The 19,334-nt window shown below is 41.7% G+C and overlaps 2 protein-coding genes across 3 annotated transcripts in view; one reads left to right on the forward strand and one right to left on the reverse strand.

The window, feature by feature from the left end:
* LOC105536442 overlaps positions 1 to 8,230 on the reverse strand; it is a 51,210-nt gene extending 42,980 nt beyond the window's left edge. Inside the window, exons 1-3 of the mRNA XM_011975856.1 lie at positions 8,093 to 8,230; positions 7,746 to 7,796; positions 7,562 to 7,649 (exon numbers count right to left, since the gene is read on the reverse strand). Of these exons, the coding sequence (XP_011831246.1) occupies positions 7,562 to 7,649; positions 7,746 to 7,796; positions 8,093 to 8,230 (277 nt within the window). The remainder of the gene's footprint in view (positions 1 to 7,561; positions 7,650 to 7,745; positions 7,797 to 8,092) is intronic.
* Positions 8,163 to 19,334, forward strand: part of KCNH1 (potassium channel, voltage gated eag related subfamily H, member 1) — a 468,531-nt gene continuing 457,359 nt past the window's right edge. Inside the window, exon 1 of one of the 2 annotated variants that reach the window (XM_011975802.1) lies at positions 8,163 to 8,411. In XM_011975802.1, coding sequence (XP_011831192.1) covers positions 8,333 to 8,411 — 79 coding nt within the window. In that variant the 5' untranslated portion in view covers positions 8,163 to 8,332. The remainder of the gene's footprint in view (positions 8,412 to 19,334) is intronic. The other variant, XM_011975801.1, reaches the window with a different exon arrangement.

Raw genomic sequence — 19,334 nt, forward strand, 5'->3', positions numbered from 1 at the left:
AAACTTCAACCAAGAATTTCTATATCCAGGCAAACAAAGCTTCATAAGTGAAGGAGAAATAAAATCTTTTCCAGACAAACAAGCACAAAGAGAATTCATTACCATTAGGCCAGCCTTGCAAGAGATCCTTAAAGCAGTTCTAAACATGGAAATGAAAAAGAATGATACCTGCTACCATAAAACCACACTTAAGTACATAGCTCACAGACCATATAAAGCAATCACACAATAGAGACTACAAAGCAACCAGCTAACAACTTCACACTAGGACCAAAACCTCACATGTCAATATTAACCTTGAATGTAAATGGTCTAAATGCCCCACTTAAAAGGCGCAGAGTGACAAATTGGATAAAAACCATTTTTTTTCTTGCAGACATTCACTTACTGTCTGCAAGAGACCCATCTCACACTTAATGACACTCATCAGCTCAAAGTAAGGGGCTGGAGAAAGATCTACCACACAAATGGAGAACAAAAAAGAGTAGGAATTACTATTCTTATATCAGATAAAACAGACCTTAAACTAACCAAAAGGTTTAAAATGGACAAAGAAAGGGATTATATAATGATAAAGTATTCAGTTAAACAAAACTTGACTATTCTAAATACGCAATGTTGGCGCACTCAAATTCATAAAACAAGTACTTCTAGACCTACAAAAAGACTTAGACAGCCACACAATATTAGGGAAATTCAACACCCCACTGACGATATTAGACAGATCATTGAGGCAGAAAGTCAGCAAAGAAATTCTGGACTTAAATTCAACACTGGATTAACTGGATCTAATAGACATCTACCAAATACTCCATCCATCAGCCACAGAATATACATTCTTATCTGCACATGGAACATACTCCAAGATCAACCACCTTCTCAGCCATAAAGCAAGTCTCAATTTAAAAAAAAAAAAAAACAAATCACACCAACCATACTCTTGAACCATAGTGGAATAAAAATAGAAATCAGTACCAAAAAGATCTCTCAAAACCACACTATTGGCCGGGCACGATGACTCACACCTGTAATCCCAGGACTTTAGGAGGCTGAGGTGGGCGGATCACTTGGGGTCAGGAGTTGGAGACCAGCCTGGTCAACATGTTGAAACCTCATCTCTACTAAAAGTACAAAAATTAGTCAGGTGTGGTGGTGTGGGCCTGTAATCCCAGCTACTTGGGTGGCTAAAGTGGGAGAATCACTTGAACCCAGGAAGCAGAGGTTGCAGTGAGCTGACATTGTGCCATTGCATTCCAGACTGGGTGACAGAACAAGACTCCATCTCAAACAAAACAAAACAAAAACCACACTATTACATGGAAATTAAAGAACTTGTTCCTGAATGACTTTTGGGTAAACAATGAAATTAAGGCAGAAATTTAAAAAAAATCTTTGAAATTAATGAAAATAGAGACATGACATAGCCAAATCTTTGGGATGCAGCAAAAGTAGTATGAAGTTTAGTGCTAAATACTCACTTTAAAAAGAAAGCTCTCAAATTAATAATCTATTAATAGCATCACGCCTAGAAGAACTAGAAAAACAAGAACAAACTAACCTTAAAGTTAGAATAACAGAAATAACTAAGATCAGAGCAGAACTGAATGAAATTGAGACCCAAAAATCCATATAAAAAATCAGTGAAACCAAAAATTGGTTCTTCGAAAGGATAAACGAGATCAATAGATTGCTAGTGAGAATAACAAAAAAAAGATAGCCAAATAAGCACAATCATAAATGACAAGTTGACATTACAACCAATCCCACAGAAACAGAAAAGATCCTTTGAAATTATTATGAACACCTGTATGTGCACAAAGTAGAAAATCTAGAGAAAATAAATAAATTCCTGGAAACACACAATCTCCCATGATTGAAACGGGAAGAAATTGAAACACTGAACAGACCAATATTGAGTTCTGAAATTGAATCCGTGAAACAAAACAAAACAAAACAAAACACTTACCAACCAATAAAAACCCTGAACCAGGTCCATTCACAGTCAAACTCTACTAGATGTACAAAGAAGAGCTGGTACTAATTTCACTGAAACTATTCCAAAAAATCAAGGAGAAGGGACTCCTCGCTAACTCATTCTATGAAGCCAGCATCACCATGATACCAAAACCTGGCAAAAGATACAACAAAAAAAGAAAACTACAGGCTAACATCCCTGATGAACATAGATACAAAAATCCTCAATTAAATATTAGCAAACCGAATTCAATAGCATATCAAAGTGTTAATTCACCATGATCAAGTAAGCTTCATTCCTGGGATGCAAGGTTGGTTCAACATACACAAATCAATAAACGTGATTTACCACATAAATTGAATTAAAAACAAAAACCATATGATCATCTCAATAGACATGGATAAAGTTTTCAATAAAATATTCAGCCTCCTGAGTAGCTGGTATTACAGGTGTGTGCCACCACGTCAGGCTAATTTTTTTATTTTTAGTAGAGACAGGGTTTCACCACGTTGGCCAGGCTGGTCTAGAACTCCTGAGTTCAAGTGATCCACCCACGTAGGCCTCCTGAAGTGTTGGGATTACAGGCGTGGGCCACTGTGCCCAGCCTTACCTGGCATTTCTGTATGCTTAGGAGAGCAAGGTGGTACCCACTGCACCTTAGCCCCATCTGCCATCTTAATTGTATATATATTTTTTTGTTTGTTTGTTTTGTGACGGAGTTTTGCTCTTGTTGCCCAGGCTGGAGTGCAATGGCATGATCTTGGCTCACTGCAATCTCTGCCTCCCAGGTTCCAGCTATTATCTTGCCTCAGCCTCTCAAGAAGCTGGGATTACAGATACCCACCACCATGCCAAGCTAATTTTTGTATTTTTAGTAGAGATGGGGTTTCACCATGTTGACCAGGCTGGTCTCAAACTCCTAATCTCAGCTGATCTGCCTGCCTTGGCCTCCCGAAGTGTTGGGATTACAGGCGTGAACGGTTTAATTGTATGTTTCTATTTAATCTTTAAATGCCTTGCACTTTGGCTCCCTCCCTACTATTCCATTGAAAATGTTTCCACTAATGTATCAAATGGCCAACTAATCATTAGAGCTAATGCACATTTTTCCAGTGTTTATCTCTACAGTGTACAACAAATGACGCTTTTCTTCTTTCTTTTCATTTAAAGAGTTTTCCCCTCTGGGCTTCTATAAAACCACTTCTCTCAGTTCCCTCCACTTCTAAACTGCTCCTTCTCAGTCTCCTTTGAAAGCTATAAACTGGTGATTTCCAATTTCGAGCACCACCCAGATGTTTCTCTTGGGTTCTAGATGTGAATATCCAACTTCCTACTTGATATTTCTCTGAAATGTCCTGCAGGCAACTCAGCCTTTTCATAACTGAATACAGTTTTCCCCAAGTTTGTTTTAAGAATTGAAGGGAAGTAATAGTGATATTGTCATTGGTCATGAACTTCAAAGTAGGAGACATTTTATATGAATGGAGAAGAGCAGTGGTTTAAATATGGCAATGAGGAACTAGACAAATTCTCACCTGAACTTCTGGCTTTTTTGAGACCCTGTCTCAAAAAAAAAAAAAAAATCTTAAGCGAAGAGGTCAAGTTGAACTATAGTTTATTTAAAAAGAAAGGAAGATTTAGAGGGCATGTTGGAGACAGGAAAGCAGTTGAAAGAAATCATGAAGAACATACACATTCATTAAGTGTTTGTTGAATTTCTTGTGAGCAGGTGCCAGTCATAACCATCTTTTAATCCTTAGAACCTATCCCAGTGTCTGCTATATACTAGACACCATGCAAATGTTTGTTATAATAAAATGAGACTGTTGTAAATGACTTTTAATTATTTCCCACTGAGGGAAGGGTGTGATAAAAGATCCTTTTCTCTTTTGTTTAGAGGAAATGAGAAGGAAGAATAGCTTAGGGCACTTGGAAGGATATAACTCAATTCTACAAACGCTTCACACTGTCTGTTGGGTTAGCCATGGGTAAGTGTAGACCCACATCAGTGCATTCTTTGCCCCTAGTCAATCGAATTCAGGGACTAGTATTTCCTTTGAAGCAGATTCTGTCCCTTCTCCCAACACTAGGGAGATACATCTATAGTAGGGAATCATTTTTTTCAATGTATTTAGTCTGCCCAACATTCTTCCTATAAGTTGATTCAAATAGAAGTTTTGTTAACAGAAATTACATACAAGAAGTCAGTCAGTCATTGGGCTATAGAAGCTGAAATTTCTCATGCTGCAAATTCCTCTCCACTTTTAGATATTTAGATATTTCACTCATGGTGGCTGAATAGTGAAGTCGCCTCTATGTTCAATTTCTCCTCCACTTAAGTTGCTTATGATGATGCATCTGTGGCCTGCCCCTTCCAGCTCTCAGACCTTCTAGGACTCACAGGCAACTTTCCTACGTTAGAGAGGTTCCCGGCTTTCAAAAATCTGTCACCCACACCTAGTGGTCTTAATGGAAGGAAAAATGAAGTTCCTGTCTTTATATGATACCATTTGCCTCTTCTGATGTGTGGCATTGTCATCCTCTTCGTTTGGTAGACTTATTATTTTTTTTTTTTTTGAAACGGAGTCTCGCTCTGTCGCCCAGGCTGGAGTGCAGTGGCGCAACCTCGGCTCACTGCAAGCTCTGCCTCCCGGGTTTACGCCATTCTCTTGCCTCAGCCTCCCGAGTAGTTGGGACTACAGGTGACCACCACCTCGCCCGGCTAGTTTTTTTGTATTTTTTTAGTAGAGACAGGGTTTCACCGTGTTAGCCAGGATGGTCTTGATCTCCTGACCTCGTGATCCACCCGTCTCGGCCTCCCAAAGTGCTGGGATTACAGGCTTGAGCCACCGTGCCCGGCCGATAGACTTGTTGTTGTTGTTGTTGTTGCGGGGAGAGATTTTTCTGTCATCTCCTGGACTCTTTTCCCAGCCAATCTGCAGACCACCATCTCCATATTCTCCCTATAGCATTATACCTCCATCACTATCTATTACATTTGTGAACTCACTAACTACAGTGTAGCTTAATAGCATTTATGAGAACAAAGATAGTTATAGTGTGTCTTTGTTTCAAGGAGCGTGATACAGACATAATCTACAGCATGATACAGACATAAACACATCTTATAGCTAAGGGGTAAACAAAATGCTGAGGGATACAGGAGGAGAGCCCCTGAGGAGGAAAGAAGCCTAGAAGCAGTAGACTCACATTTTAGAATTTATTTCCAACTCTGTATCTGAACTCTGTCTCCCTGCAGAAAATGGGCTACATTTTCCGCACAGATGGATAGAGGCAGTTGAATTGGAACTCTGGTCACAGTTATCTAAAGTTGTCCCTTTAAATGAAGGAGTGGCTTTGTATGTTATGCAAAAATATAAGCGTTCTCAACTGTTTTCCAAGGTACATTGGTATATTGTGAATCCTTCATGAATCTGTAACCAAGTTTCGACAAATCTGTAAGATTAAAATTTACTCTAACTGAGATTCCTATATTACAGAGGTAGATCTCAGACAGAACTTTTAAGTTGAGCAGGTGCTGGAACTCAATGTTAAGGAGGGAACAGAAGGTGGCAAGTAAAAGGTAAGAAGCACAGTATCCTGTCAACTAGCACCAAGAAAGAGGGAGTGTTTACTGGAATATTGAGAATGTGGCTGTGGACAGGGGAGAATGTGATTCTATTCTTACAGTCAGATGTGTTGTGAGTGAACCAAGGGAATGGGGGAAAAATTGGATGTACCTCCACAGACACTGTGAGACACTCACATTGTGATGAAAGATTGCTGACTTTTGAACAATTTAACTCTTAAATATTTATTTTATTTAAAAATCATGAACACCTCCAGCTTTTTTTTTTATGGCAAAAACAGTTCATTGTGCTGTTCACGTAGTAATTATCTTCCTCTTGCATCCCCAGGTAATGACTGTGATCTTGACCTAAAAGCCACCTTAGTTAGTTTGAATAAGGAAGACCTTGAAAGGAAAGGTGACTGACCAGAAACACTCTTACGAAGCATACAATGAAGAAATGATCATTTCTAAGCAAGTACTTAAAGTGCCATAACACAGTATAACAGTGCTTTTATAAGCATCCAGTCTTATTTAAGCAAAAAGATATGAAATAATGTGATCGTGTTATGGCACACAATCTGGAGGTTTAAAACTTTAAAAAAAGGACCACTTTGTAGTAGCACTACTTTGTTTTAGGTCTTTTAATGTCTTCAAGTGTGCCACCAAAAATTGTAGTATTCAAAAAGGTGCCAATACACACACACACACACACGTATGCACACACACACGCACGCACAGTCCATGTTGAGATCCATTTCAGTAGCACATTTAAAATAGAAGACATCTCATTTCTTTTTCTTATCAGGTAGCCCACCAAGGCTTTAACATCTCTCATCTCAAACTAATATCATCTGTTTCCTTTTTTATCTAAGCCATAGAACATGAGAGCTCATTAAAACCTTACAAATTTTATTAACTCTATGATAGTTTTCTCCTCCGCATTATTTTCTTTATCTTCCTTTCACAAGCAGGATTATGACGTTTCTTGATGGGTTTTTAATATTGTCATGAAAAATCTTCCCTTGGCATGTTTGTGCGATAACACAACTTTAAAAACCTTATTTAAATGAACTTATTTAAATGAAGTCGATAGGCACCAAACTGGCTCAGCTCAGCACCAAATGCATTTGAGAGTCAAGTTCTCTTCAACCACTGTGTTATCTCATTTGTAATAGAACAAAGAACCACTAGACGGAGCTAGGGTTTAAGAAATCACAGTTCTAGACTGGGTGACAGGCAATGGGTAGAAGGCTATCTTAAGGGAAAAGTGTATCATTACTTTCATTTCAAATCCTATGACAACCTTATTTAACTCTCTGCTAACAGCAATCTGTTTACTTTGTCTCTTCACAAGACGAGACAAAGGGTGATATTCGTAATGGCCCAATTTATTTAGTCACTCCAATAATGACATCTGACCTTGGCAAAGCACTTTACAATTTAGGGTGCTGTCCCCATACATAATCTTGCTTGATCTTCACAGCAACTCTGAGAGATTTCTGGGCAAGAATTAGTTCTTCTGTTTTTGAGATTAATTAACTGAGACAGGATGTCTTTGCAATACATTAGGATATGTCAGGATGGCTAACTCAGACAATTAATTTCCGGGGTCAGTTTTTTTTTCCTCTTACATTTTCGTGTTGACTGTTGACTCGGTCTGAAACTAGTAAACTCTCCATTCATTTCCTCTGTGGGACATAGGCTTAGTCTCCCACCACACCGACGGGGGATATATAGTAAAAAGGCAGGTACAGAGTATGTTTGGTTCGAAATCCCCCAAAATAAGTGAACAAACGACTATTGTCTTAGCCCCTGTCCAGAAACCTTGGATGTACGTGGTTCTTCCGTATACTAGGGGTCAGCTGTAAAAACTAACTGTATCCTCTGCACTACAGACTACCCTTCAAGCCAAAGCCACGGTTGCTTAATTAATACTGCCCCTCCCCTGACCATTGGTCCTTAGAGACAAGTCCACCGTTTTTGATGTTTGTCAGGCAGCTTCATATTGATCATACCAAACATCAGGAGCCTGCATTTGTGTCTACGGTAAAAACAACCCAAGACAACTCTTCTGAAGCTGAATCTGCCAGTCACTCTGTAAATCTGCATTATTGCAATACAACTTCATTAATTACTGCTCCAACACTGGCCTAGAATCAAGGTGGGGCAACTTTCACTAGTCAGGCTGACAAATCTTACAGGAAGGCAAGAAGGTGTTCCCAGAGCCTTAGACGTCCCGGGGTCCCTGGCCTGAAACAGAGCAAAGGAAGAGAGTTACATCAGCACGCTCCCCCAAGACTTGTTAGGGGTGAATCCGCCCTGAAAGCTGCTCACAATGCCCTCTCCACCAAACCCAAGGCACATCCTGAACACATTTCCCGGCTGTACCCAGAGGGTGGCGCTGCCGTCCCAGCCTTGGTCCACGGCCGCCCGCCGCTTCCCGGCCTCTGCGGGAACCCCAAAGCTTGGTCTCCCGCAGGCCGGCGGGGGGCACGAGCCCGGTAGGGGGCGCCGCCGGCCTAGGCGCCGCTGCTCCCTCCGCCCACCCGGAGGCGGCTGCAGCGAGCCGAGGCCGGCGCGAGTGCACTGCGAGGCGGGCCGCAGGGAGGGAGGCGCGAAGAGGGCGCGAGGGTAGCAGCTGTAGGGAGCCGCCAGCCCTGCCTGCGGGTCCCCGCGGGGCGCATGGGGCGCTTCGAGCCGGGACTGCGTGCGGGCCCCGAGTCCAGTTTCCTGCTGTCGTAAGAAGCCGCGCCAGGACGCCCCCCGGACCCTGAGCTGCTGGGAGAATGACCATGGCTGGGGGCAGGAGGGGACTGGTGGCCCCGCAGAACACGTTTCTGGAGAATATTGTCCGGCGGTCCAATGGTAAGAGGTGCATTCGGATTTCGATTACCCGGGCGTTTTATCCGTGCTTTTATTGCAGAACCTCTCGCCGCTCGGAGCCAGCAGATGCAGCAGAACCCGCGAGCTCTGCTAAGGAGCCGCGGAGCGGGCACCCAGGGCAGCCTCCCCGAGGCAGAGAAAGGTGGGCAGGGCGGGGCGGGGTCTGATGGGTCCCCATCCTAACAGGAGAGCTCTTCTGGGGACGCCTTTTGGGCCTTTCTCGCGCCCTCTCGGTCTCATCTCCAAGGGTGCGTGACAGCTGCTGAGCAAAGTCCTGGGAAAAGTGATGGAAAGCTGGCCGCAGCCGGAGCGGCAGCGCGTGCCCCGTCGGCACTGCCCACCCTTCCGCGAAGGCTCTGGGGCTCCCGGAGGCGCCGCCTCTCCCCAGGGAGAGCAAGCAGTAGAGACGGGCAACTCCCGGTCCCCGTTGCCTCAGAATGGGAGGATGCAGCTGCCTCCACCTTCCATCCCTGCAACTGAAAAGTCCGAGGTGTGGGGAAGTGCTGTCGGCGGCCTGATTCCACCCCTTCACTCCCCCACCCCTTTCCAGGTGAAGTTAAAGCTCACCTTCGAAGTGAGGGGCAGATGGTTCTCCTGGCGTCAGGTGGGAAGTGGAGGGCACAGGTGCAGAGCGGACTAAATGGTCACAGGTACAAACCTGTTATATTTCCTGTCTTCCAAACCCACAACTGTTTTATGCCACCCTTAAGTGTTGCTCACTTATAAATTCCCAATCTCACCAAACCTATAAATAGATCCATTACCCAATACACTGATCATCAGCACTCATCTGTTTCCTTGTGGCATTAAGATCGACGGTAGCATGAAGCCTTGAGAGGCGAGAGTCCTAGGAGCAGGGATGGTAAGGAAGAATTCCAAACGCTTTTGGACTTACAGCGGAGAGACCCCAGCTAAGCACTTGCAGAGCAAAAAGGAGTCCTGGCAGTTGGAAAGCGCAGCGCACGAGCTCATCAAACGCTACATTGAAAGACAGCCAAGCATAAGATGCTCTTTGCAGACTCCTAGACCCCCCACCCCACCCCTTCCAGAAACAGATGACATTCTTCTACCAGGGGGACATGAGGAGCTAACTTAGGAAATGGGTTTTAATCATGTGTAAATCTCAAGATTTCAGATGAGATTCTGTTTGGATTTAGTTAGGGATTCAGGGGAAGGGCATGAAAAGTAACTTATGTTACTAATACTCTTTAATTAAACAGTGATTTAAGTTTATCTTATAATAAAACACATCAACTAGCATAGCAAATAATCATGTATTATTTAAGTGCTTTCTTAGAAATGATCATTTCTTCATTGTGTGCCTCCTAAGAGTGTTTCTGGTCAGTCACCTTTGCTTTCAAGGTCTTCCTTATTCAAACTAAGGTGGCTTTTAGGTCAAGGTCACAGTCATTACCTGGGGATGCAAGGGGATGATAATTACTATGTGAACAGCCACAATGAACTGTTTTGCCATAAAAAAAGCTGGAGGTGTTCATGGATTTTTAAATAAAATAACTAAGAGTTACTGTGCTATTATTGCTATTTTTATTGGACTATTAAGGGGTATGGAGAAAATCTTGAAAATTTGGTTATCCCATTGTCAGTGACACCAACTTCCTCATAAATACCAATGACAATTCTATTTTTCAGTAAAGAGGCAGTACCCTGTAAGTTAGAGGGGAAACCCCAATGTATACTGTGTATATTTTTGAGTGGAGGGAGCAGGAAGAGAAACTTACATGTAAAAGTCACAAGATGCCTTGGGTTTGTAAGAGAACCTCAAGAATCTTGGAGCTGTGAAGGCAGAATACTGTCTAGTTTAGTTGATCTTATTAGAGCCACTTTCCCTCTGTAAGCATAGAATGTGACTAGAGTAAGTCACTGGGAATATTTTTAGGATGGGCGTTGTCATTTCAACATCAGTTTCAGCAGGTTGATTTCAATGAACCAGTCAAACGAATAGCTTCAACAAAAATGAAGCATCTTGGGAGAGTTGGATGAATTTTTAAAATTATTATTTCAGAAGAAATGATTCTCATCTTGAAATATGGCACTTAATGTTTAAAAGGTGATCCTTTTTATAATATTTCCTGAACACAAATGGAAGAAAAATGCGAACTCCTGGAAATATCACAATATCTGCGTGCATTATATTATTTTACTGTGGTGGAAAAAGTCTATTTAAAGATATTGATTGTCTCGTTCTAAAATCCATGAGCCCTTTTTTTGGACATTATGGTATTAAAATAGCATTTTACCTTGGAAAAGCAATGTTTTATGATCATTTTATTAGGTGTTTTCTCCCAGTGGTCCTGTGCACTATTAATGTTCCTCTTTTACAGATCAGAAAACTGAGTCCTAGGAATAGTAAGTGGCTTATTCAAAGTGGCAGAGCAAACAATGCCTGAGGCTGGTATTCCTTAGAGGACATATATCATATATCCTTCTCTCAGCATTATTATTTCTTCAGCTTTTATGATTTAGTCTGTGGAACTATTTTTATCATCCTTTAAAAACTTCTCATATGATAATGAACAGTAGTACTGACTTCATTTTGGGTTATTTGAATATCTGATGTCTGGAATGTCATAGAACTGTAGGAAGAGACAGACCTTAATTATTATCTAGTCTGCCTCTCCTTCCCCATCACTGTATAAATAAGGAAACTGATGCAAGAGACTTTCCTCAAATATTTAAGGGCAGAACTGATGAGGCCCCAAACCATTTGAATCCAATGTCATATTCTTTATGGTACACCATGCAAAAACACTTTCCTCGTGTTACCATTATATTCTCTCAAGAAGCATAATTTCCGAGTGGAGATTAAAGAAAATGCTATAACAACAAGAACAACATCCATCTTGGCTAACAGCCACACTACTACATCTCAACAGAATAATAGGGCAAAGGAGAGGCTAATTATATTTCAAGGAAATGCAGTCTGTTCACCTTTGTCAGTGGTTTAGCTGAAGGCAAAGGCGGGGATAATGGGCACTTAACATCTGTGTGCCCCATTATAAAGTACCAAGTCACTTTTCATAGAATATCGCCTTTGATCCTTATAAGCTAGTAGAGGAGGTGCAGTGTCTCCATTTTAGAATTTAAGGAACTAAAATCCTAAAACTAAAACTCACCTAAGAATCCTCAGGTTAAGTGATTTACCTACAGTTAGTAAGAGGCAGAGTTAGGAAAAGGCAATTAGAGACAGATCAGGGACTAGCCAGTAGTTGTTACTGGTTTATTCATTCAACAAAGATTTATTGAATGTATTTATGGAACACTGAGGATACAGTGGTAAACAAGAAACCCTCCTTGTGATTAGCAAATTACATTCTAGTGAATCTTGGTCCAGGGTTCTTGCCCCTATTTTACAGTGTTGACTGGCTGAAACTGTTTAGGCCTGTCACTGTATTTAAAAAACATTTCTAAGGTGTTTACTGGTCTTGCTGGTATTAAATGTACTTTAACTTTCTTTGGTACACTTTGAATCCCAATTGAAGGAAAGATTTGATAATTATCTGTTTTTTTTATTGCCATAAGTAGGCAGCAGAAATAATTAATACTCCATATTTTATTTGATTTTGCTTATGGTCATGTCAGTGATCATTTTAAATCCTACTGGCTTTGTTGCCACATAGGCAAAACCAGCCCGTTTCTCTTTATATTCATGGATGGAAAGTGTTGTTACAGAATATTTTTTGATAGTTGCTTAAATCTGCAGGCACTTGTTGTCAGAATGTTCGCTGAAGCAAATAGGAGATCTGTCTTAGAAAGGCTGGCAGACCTTAGTGCCAGGAAACTACAAAAATATTACTCTAAATGGTCCCATTCTGGGCAGAACATATGTTTTAGTGTTCGGGAACCTATATCAAACAATTGTAGGTGCCAGTAAGAATCCATGCACATTAGCAGGAGTGAAACACAGCACATTTTAGTACAGATTTATGTACATGTATAATTTACAGATTGCTAAATCAGCTGTGTTTTTGTATAGTGTTAAGTTGGTTCAGGTTGTTGATATAATTAGTTAGCAAACAGGATGAGAGCCACAAGTAATGTTGTGTCTCCTCATAGATGTTTTGAGCCATGGTAATATTTATAAAACAGAAAACTGGTTAAAATCCATTGTGCCTCTAAAAGGGGAAATGGATGGTAATCTGGATTATTACCAGCTCAGCAGAGCTTGTTTTTTCTTGCAAAATATTCTAAGACAGTCTTCAGCCAAGGCTCAGCTATCTTTCTCTGAAAGTGTCAAAACGTTAAATCTATTGGCTGATGTTAGATGGGGGATTGAGAGGCTGAAGCCTTGTGATTTAATGTTAAGGAAATAAAGCTTCCAAATTCCATGACTTTTAGGCAACCCATTTATTTTAATAATCTATCTTAAAAGAATAGATGCATTTGAGGAACACTGTGGGTCAACTGAATCCTTGTCTTCATTGTTTCCAATGCCAGCTCTTCATTTATGGTTGGACCTCATTTGGGAGTGGTTCCTTGAGCATTACCTTGAAGCTCTTCAATTCTTCCCTTCCCTTTATTTTTGATTAGTTAATGGCTTGTAAACATTTTTAAATCTACTAGAATATCTGCTTTATACATTTAGGATATTTGGACCATAATTTTCTTGGTTTTTATTTTTTCTGTTTCTCTAAGTGGCCACACCTATAACTGTTGAGAAAGAGAAATAGAATCACAGCATCTTAGTTCTGGGGGACATGCTACACGATTCATTTTCCACTGTTTGCATCCTCTCCAGAACATCCCTCCCGATGGTCCTCCAGCCTGTGCTTGACTAGCTTCAGTGATGGAACCCTCACTGTCTCATGAGGAATAATCTGTTTGTAAGCAAGTATAATTGTGTTTCTTTTTGCCTCTACTCCTTGTTTTTCTCTTCTCTTCTTTCTACCTCTTCCTCCTCCCTTTGTTGCTGTCATTTGGTCTTACCAAAATCTGTCTTCTTATAGCTACCACTTATTTGCAGTCTGCTCCGTGGAACAAAACTGACAGCCCACTGTTTTTTCCAGCTGCAAACCTTTAAAAAATTTTGATAAGTTTTGTATTGTATTCTTCTCCCCTTTTAATCTTTTTCTTTTTAGTTGTTCAGTACCACCAATAGAAAAGCACACAAAACAATTTTGTACAGCTTAACATATTTCCATAAAGTGATACTGTATGTCATTGCCACCTGTGTCAAGAAATAGGGTCTTGCCAGCCCTCTAGAAGCCCCCAAAGCCTTCCTGATCCTAAGACCCTCACTCTTCTCCCAATGGGTGGCGTCTCCTGATTGTATGATGATCACTTTCTTGCTTTTCCTCATAATTTTACCAGTTTGTTTTACATTCCTAAAAAAAACCCACTATAGTTAATAAACAAATTTTTATTTGTTTTGGAGCTTTATATACATGGGATCATCTAGCATGTATTCTTTTGTCGGGTGGCAATTCCTCCATGTTGTTGCATGTACTGCTTCCTTTTCTCTTCTTTTCTTTTTTCTTTCTTTCTTTTTTTTTTTTTTTTTGTGAGACAGAGTCTCACTTTGTCGCCCAGGCAGTGGCGGGATCTTGGCTCACTGCAACCTCTGCCTCCCAGGTTCAAGCAATTCTCCTGCCTCAGCCTCCTGAGTAGCTGGGACTACAGGCATGCGCCACCACGCCTGGCTAATTTTTGTATTTTTAGTAGATACAAGGTTTCATCATATTGGTCAGGCTGGTCTTGAACTCCTGACCTTGTGATCCACCCACCTCGGACTTCCAAAGTGCTGGATTACAGGCATGAGGCACTGCCGTTTTCACTGCTGCATAGTGCTTTATAGTATGACTGTACCACACATTGTATCCATTCTGCCATTGATGGATTGTTTCCACTTTTGTGCTATTAATGCTGCTACAAACATTCTTAGAATATCTTTCGGGACCTGTGGGCCCACATTTCTCTTGAGTATATATCTAAGATGCACATGTTTAACTGCGGTAGATGCTGTCAAACAGTTTTCCAAAGGGTTTATATTAATATAGACTCCCACCAGCAGCGTATGAGCGTTTCCATCACTGCACATCCTTGCCAGCATTTGGTATTTTCTTCTTTTGTCTTTAATAGTGGTGTTGCCCAAACAATCTAGTAACTAATAAAACAGGGTCATTGAGAGTTATGTTAATAGGAGCACGTGACCAAAATGAAATGAAAACAAAACTTGTTCTTGCCCTTTGGGAGGCATCAGTATCCACTGTGGGTTGAACTATCCTCTCTGAGGAGCTCCCTCACACATGATTGTAAATGACGTGTGAAAGACTCGTACAGTTAGAATTCTGTGCAAAGGGTACATGCAAGTGTGGTGGGGTTTTTTTTTTTTTTTTGGTGTGTCTGTGTTTAGGAGATTCATTTTCTTAATTTGAGAAGCACTAAACCCTGGGGACAGAGATTATGCAAGAATTAGAGCTGGAAGGGAGAAGGAACTAGGAAGTGAATGATTTATATTTGTTTCACTGAAATGAAAACAAAATGACAGAAGGAAAGGCACAGATTTAGTGGAGGAATCAAAACTCAATGGAAAATTAAAACAAAAAGCAAAGGCTAGCTTATGGTTCAGTTTTATAAGCACGGTGGACTTCCTATGTGCCCAATACTGTGCTAACAAGTAGGAATACCAAAATGAGTACAGCTTTTGTGATGCTGGGTCTAACAGAGGAATCTATGACGGAGGCCAACATGCTTTGTAAACCTCTCCAAAGATTTAAGGGATGTTATAATGATTCAACACTTACTACATATTTTTCCCTTATAAACACCTCACCCAAAATTATTCTTAGATTTTATAGCTATTTATTTTTTGTGAGGTTGGGTGTGGGATTACCAGATCCCGTAAGTGAATTAAAAGAAGATTGCAGAATGTGTGACATTTTGTTCTGATGCGGTTGAGATTTTTTTAAACAAACCTTATTCCTCTGGGATATCCCACTGCTCTGTCTTCTTTGGCATGCTGTCTTGAGTTGCTCATCCATTGGTGTGAGTTTTTAGTACATCCTAGGTGCTGGAATTTGTTTGATGCTCTGGCTGTTCTCTAGGCAAGTGCAGTCTTTTTTTTTTTTTTTTTTGAGACAGAGTCTCTCTCTGTTGCCCAGGCTGGAATGCAGTGGTGCAATCTCGGCTCACTGCAAGCCCCACCTCCCGGGTTCACCCCATTCTCCTGCCTCAGCCTCCCGAGTAGCTGCGACTACAGGAGCCTGCCGCCATGCCCGGCTAATTTTTTGTATTTTTAGTAGAGATGGGGTTTCACCGTGTTAGCAAGGATGGTCTTGATCTCATGACCTCGTGATCCGCCCACCTTGGCCTCCCAAAGTGCTGGGATTACAGGTGTGAGCCACTGTGCCCGGTCCCACACCCAGCTAATTTTTATATTTTTTGTAGAGATGGGGTTTTGCCATGTTGTCCGGGGGGTTCTCGAACTCCTGGGCTCAAGCGACCCACCTGCCTCAGCTTCCCAAAGTGCTGGGATTACAGGTGTCAGCCACTGCGCCCTGCTGCAAGTGTGGTCTTGCTGAACAGATCACAGTCTGGCCAACTTCAGCATCTCCCTTGATTCTCACAGTTTGTGCTCTAACAGTGAAACACTCCTGTTAATGACAAAACCACTTAAAATTCTCCTGATTAGGTATTACAGAGTTACGCCAATAGTCAATTTTGCTTACTCATACTGATTGTTCATTACGTAAATTAAAATGACAACTCTTATGATCAGTCCTATGTTGCATAAAACTGATGTTCTGAAATTAACTGAGTCAATGCTATAATTATTAATGTAATTATTAATTGAGAGTGACTAAAAGCCATCATTTCCCATAGCCTTTTAGAGGTTCTGCAATCACAACAGGTGCTTCTGTAAGGAAGAGAAATGGCCTTCTGTCTCCTTTTTCTTCCCTTAAAGCAATGATTTAGACACCCTCCACTGGCATTCTCAGAGTGCTGGAGTCAGCATTTGAAAGATGATACTGTATTGGCAAATTTTACTGATATTTATCTATGGCTTAACTTTGATTTGTATTAAGAGTGAAGTTGGAAAATACGTCTTAGACTAGAACTTCAGGGCCATGCAAAGAAAATGGAGTTAATTTGAGTGATAAGACTATATTTATTTCCATTAAATTGATATTTAAGTTTTTATTTTATTTGCTTTCTTTTCCTCTCGGCATTATCAGGACTGAATATATTAGACTTCTACGCTGTCATCATTAAGGCTGTGCTTGAAGCCTCTGTGTGGGCCAAGGTACTGAATAGTTTCTGTTTGCCTCCCTAGAACCTCTTCTTTACCAGCCTGTCTCTTGTTGGAGGTTGGGAGGCTGACCTGTATAGAGTACACCTGTAGCCTTCCTTGCTTTTTGGCTTTTGGCTGCCTTCAGCTTGTGGGGTACATCACATGAAATGGGAAGCAAGAGAGAGGTTGTAGTCCTTATTCTCCTTGTTCTCTCCTGCGAGGTCATCTTAGCCTAGCTGTTTTCCCCTGATTAAAGCTTACCGTCTCTAGCTTGCTCTCTTTGGATTTGGGTAGGGTTGGAGACTTAAAGCTTCCAGCTGTTACTAATGTCTTGGAGTGTTCCTCAGTGGAGTGCTGGAGCAGGCTGCAACTGGCTGGTTCTACCTCTTAAGATGTGATTATGTGCATCTCTTCCTTATTCTTGGTTCAGGGACTTCGCTTTGGAAGCTTGAAAACTGCTTATACCAAGGTGTAAGGTATTTACACCTTAGAAATTGGCCAATGTTATAAACCGGGACTCTTTTCTTCCCAGAGTCAGCTTGCTAACACACTACTGCCTATACCTCTCCCACACCTTTGTAAATAGTTCCTTTATTAAACATTCCTCAAATTACACATTGAGTATGTCATATTTTGCTGCCAAGACCCTGGCTGAGAAAAGCCAATTACTTGTTCTTTGGATAAAGTGGTTTCTTTCTGTCTGTTTTTTTTTTTTTTTTTTTCAGACGGAGTCAGTCTTGCTTTGTCACCAGGCTGGAGTGCAGTGGCACAATCTCGGCTCACTGAAACCTCCGCCTCCCGAGTTCAAGCAATTCCCCTGGCTTAGCCTCCTGAGCAGCTGGGACTACAGGTGCTCACCACCATGCCCAGCTAATTTTTCGTATTTTAGTAGAGATGGGGTTTCATTGTGTTGGCCAGGATGGTCTTGATCTTCTGACCTTGTGATCCTCCCGCCTCGGCCTCCCAAAGTGCTGGGATTACAGGCATGAACCAAAAGTGGTTTCTTAACATTTTGTGCAGACCATTCAGTCATGGCGGTGAATTTGGTGAGGGGATGTGCACTTAGGTACTCCTTTCAACACACAAAAACACCTGGGTTCTGCCTGAAGAAGGCAGTATGTGCCTGCCGTTGCTTTTCAGTTCAGTGAGTTGGTAACCTACAAGCTTGATAGAATACTTTCACGTCCCATTTCCATCTTTTTTCATCATTCAAGAATGAGGAAATAAGTGTGTATACTGCATTCGCCATTTTGAAATGATAGCTGATACTTTTTAAAGAAAAAAGGGCTCCTAAATTCTAGTCACTCTCATGTCAGATGAAATTCTCCTTTACGCTTTCCCACCTGGCTGGAGCACTCCAGGACTGTGCTCCAGCCGACTTCATTGAGTGGCCGCTTTCCTCCGTCTTTTCTTCATTTAAAATGTCTCCTCCCCTCCAGCTTCCCAATCCGTACCTCTCATGTGTCTCTAGTAACACCGTATCTCCAGTTTCCTGGTTTTCTTCTTCTCTTTTTGTATCTCTCTCTGGCCTTTGGTCTTATTCTCTCCCCTCAGTCTCTCTCTTGTCCTCTCCTCTCCTGGTCTTTCACTCCCGCGGCTCACTCTCTCGGTCTTGCTATTATTGGTCTCTTGCTCTCGGCTCATGCTTTTGTACTCCGTGGGCCTGGCCTCTGCCCCATGCCCTATGTCCCTTCATTCCCTCGCTGTCTCCTCTCCTTTCTCCATCTATCTTCCTGCCTGTCTCTGCCACTGTCTGCCTTTAATCTGTGTCACCTTCTGTCACCATCTACCATCTGTCTTCATCACTGTCTCTGTTTTTGCTGTCTCTGCCACTGTCCACGTCTCTTTGCTGTCTGTCTCTGCCTCTATCTATCCATCTCTGCCCATCTGCCTGTCTTTCTGTCTGTCCAGTTCTCCCTTCAAATGGCCTCATATATGCTCCCCTGTGTATCTGAGCTCCTGTTTCTCTCTCAAGACCACTTTTCTCCATTTACTCACCAGCATGCATGTGGTCAAAGATACATGCTCAGCTCTACGGATCTCTCAGCTTTAGTTGTCTGAGTTTTGTTCTGGGGAGAGAATCTCATTGGTCCAGCCCTGACTATTGGTTGTTTGGCCAGTGGTCCACTCCAGGCCTAGTTTTCTGTGACTGGGGCCTGGGTGGAGGGGGTAGGACATGGAATTTTGTGATATGTAGAGTGGGGCAGATAAAGCCAGATAGGGAAACTGGGCATTGCTTAAAAATGGACAAGCGTGTCCCCTACACTCCTGCCATGCCTGGGACAGAGTAGTTACTCAAATATTTGTTGTATTAAACAGAGAGCTGCTTTGAGATTCCTCCCATTCACTCTGGTGCTATACCCTGTCCAAGTCTTTTTTTTTTTTTTTTTTAAATGTTTTTTTTTTTTCTTTATTTCTTCTAAGAAAAAAAAAACGGGATACATATGCGGAACGTGCAGGTTTGTTACCTATGTATACATGTGCCATGGTGGTTTGCTGCACCTATCGACCCATTCTCTAAGCTCCCTCCCCTCTACTCCCACCCCCAACAGGACGTGGCATATGTTGTTCCCCTCTCTGTGTCCATGTGTTCTCATTGTTCAACTCCCACTTATGAGTGAGAACATGCAGTGTTTGGTTTTCTGTCCCCAGGTTAG

This window comes from Mandrillus leucophaeus, unplaced genomic scaffold, assembly GCF_000951045.1.
Source record: "Mandrillus leucophaeus isolate KB7577 unplaced genomic scaffold, Mleu.le_1.0 Scaffold159, whole genome shotgun sequence".
NCBI classification, from domain to species: Eukaryota; Metazoa; Chordata; class Mammalia; order Primates; family Cercopithecidae; genus Mandrillus; species Mandrillus leucophaeus.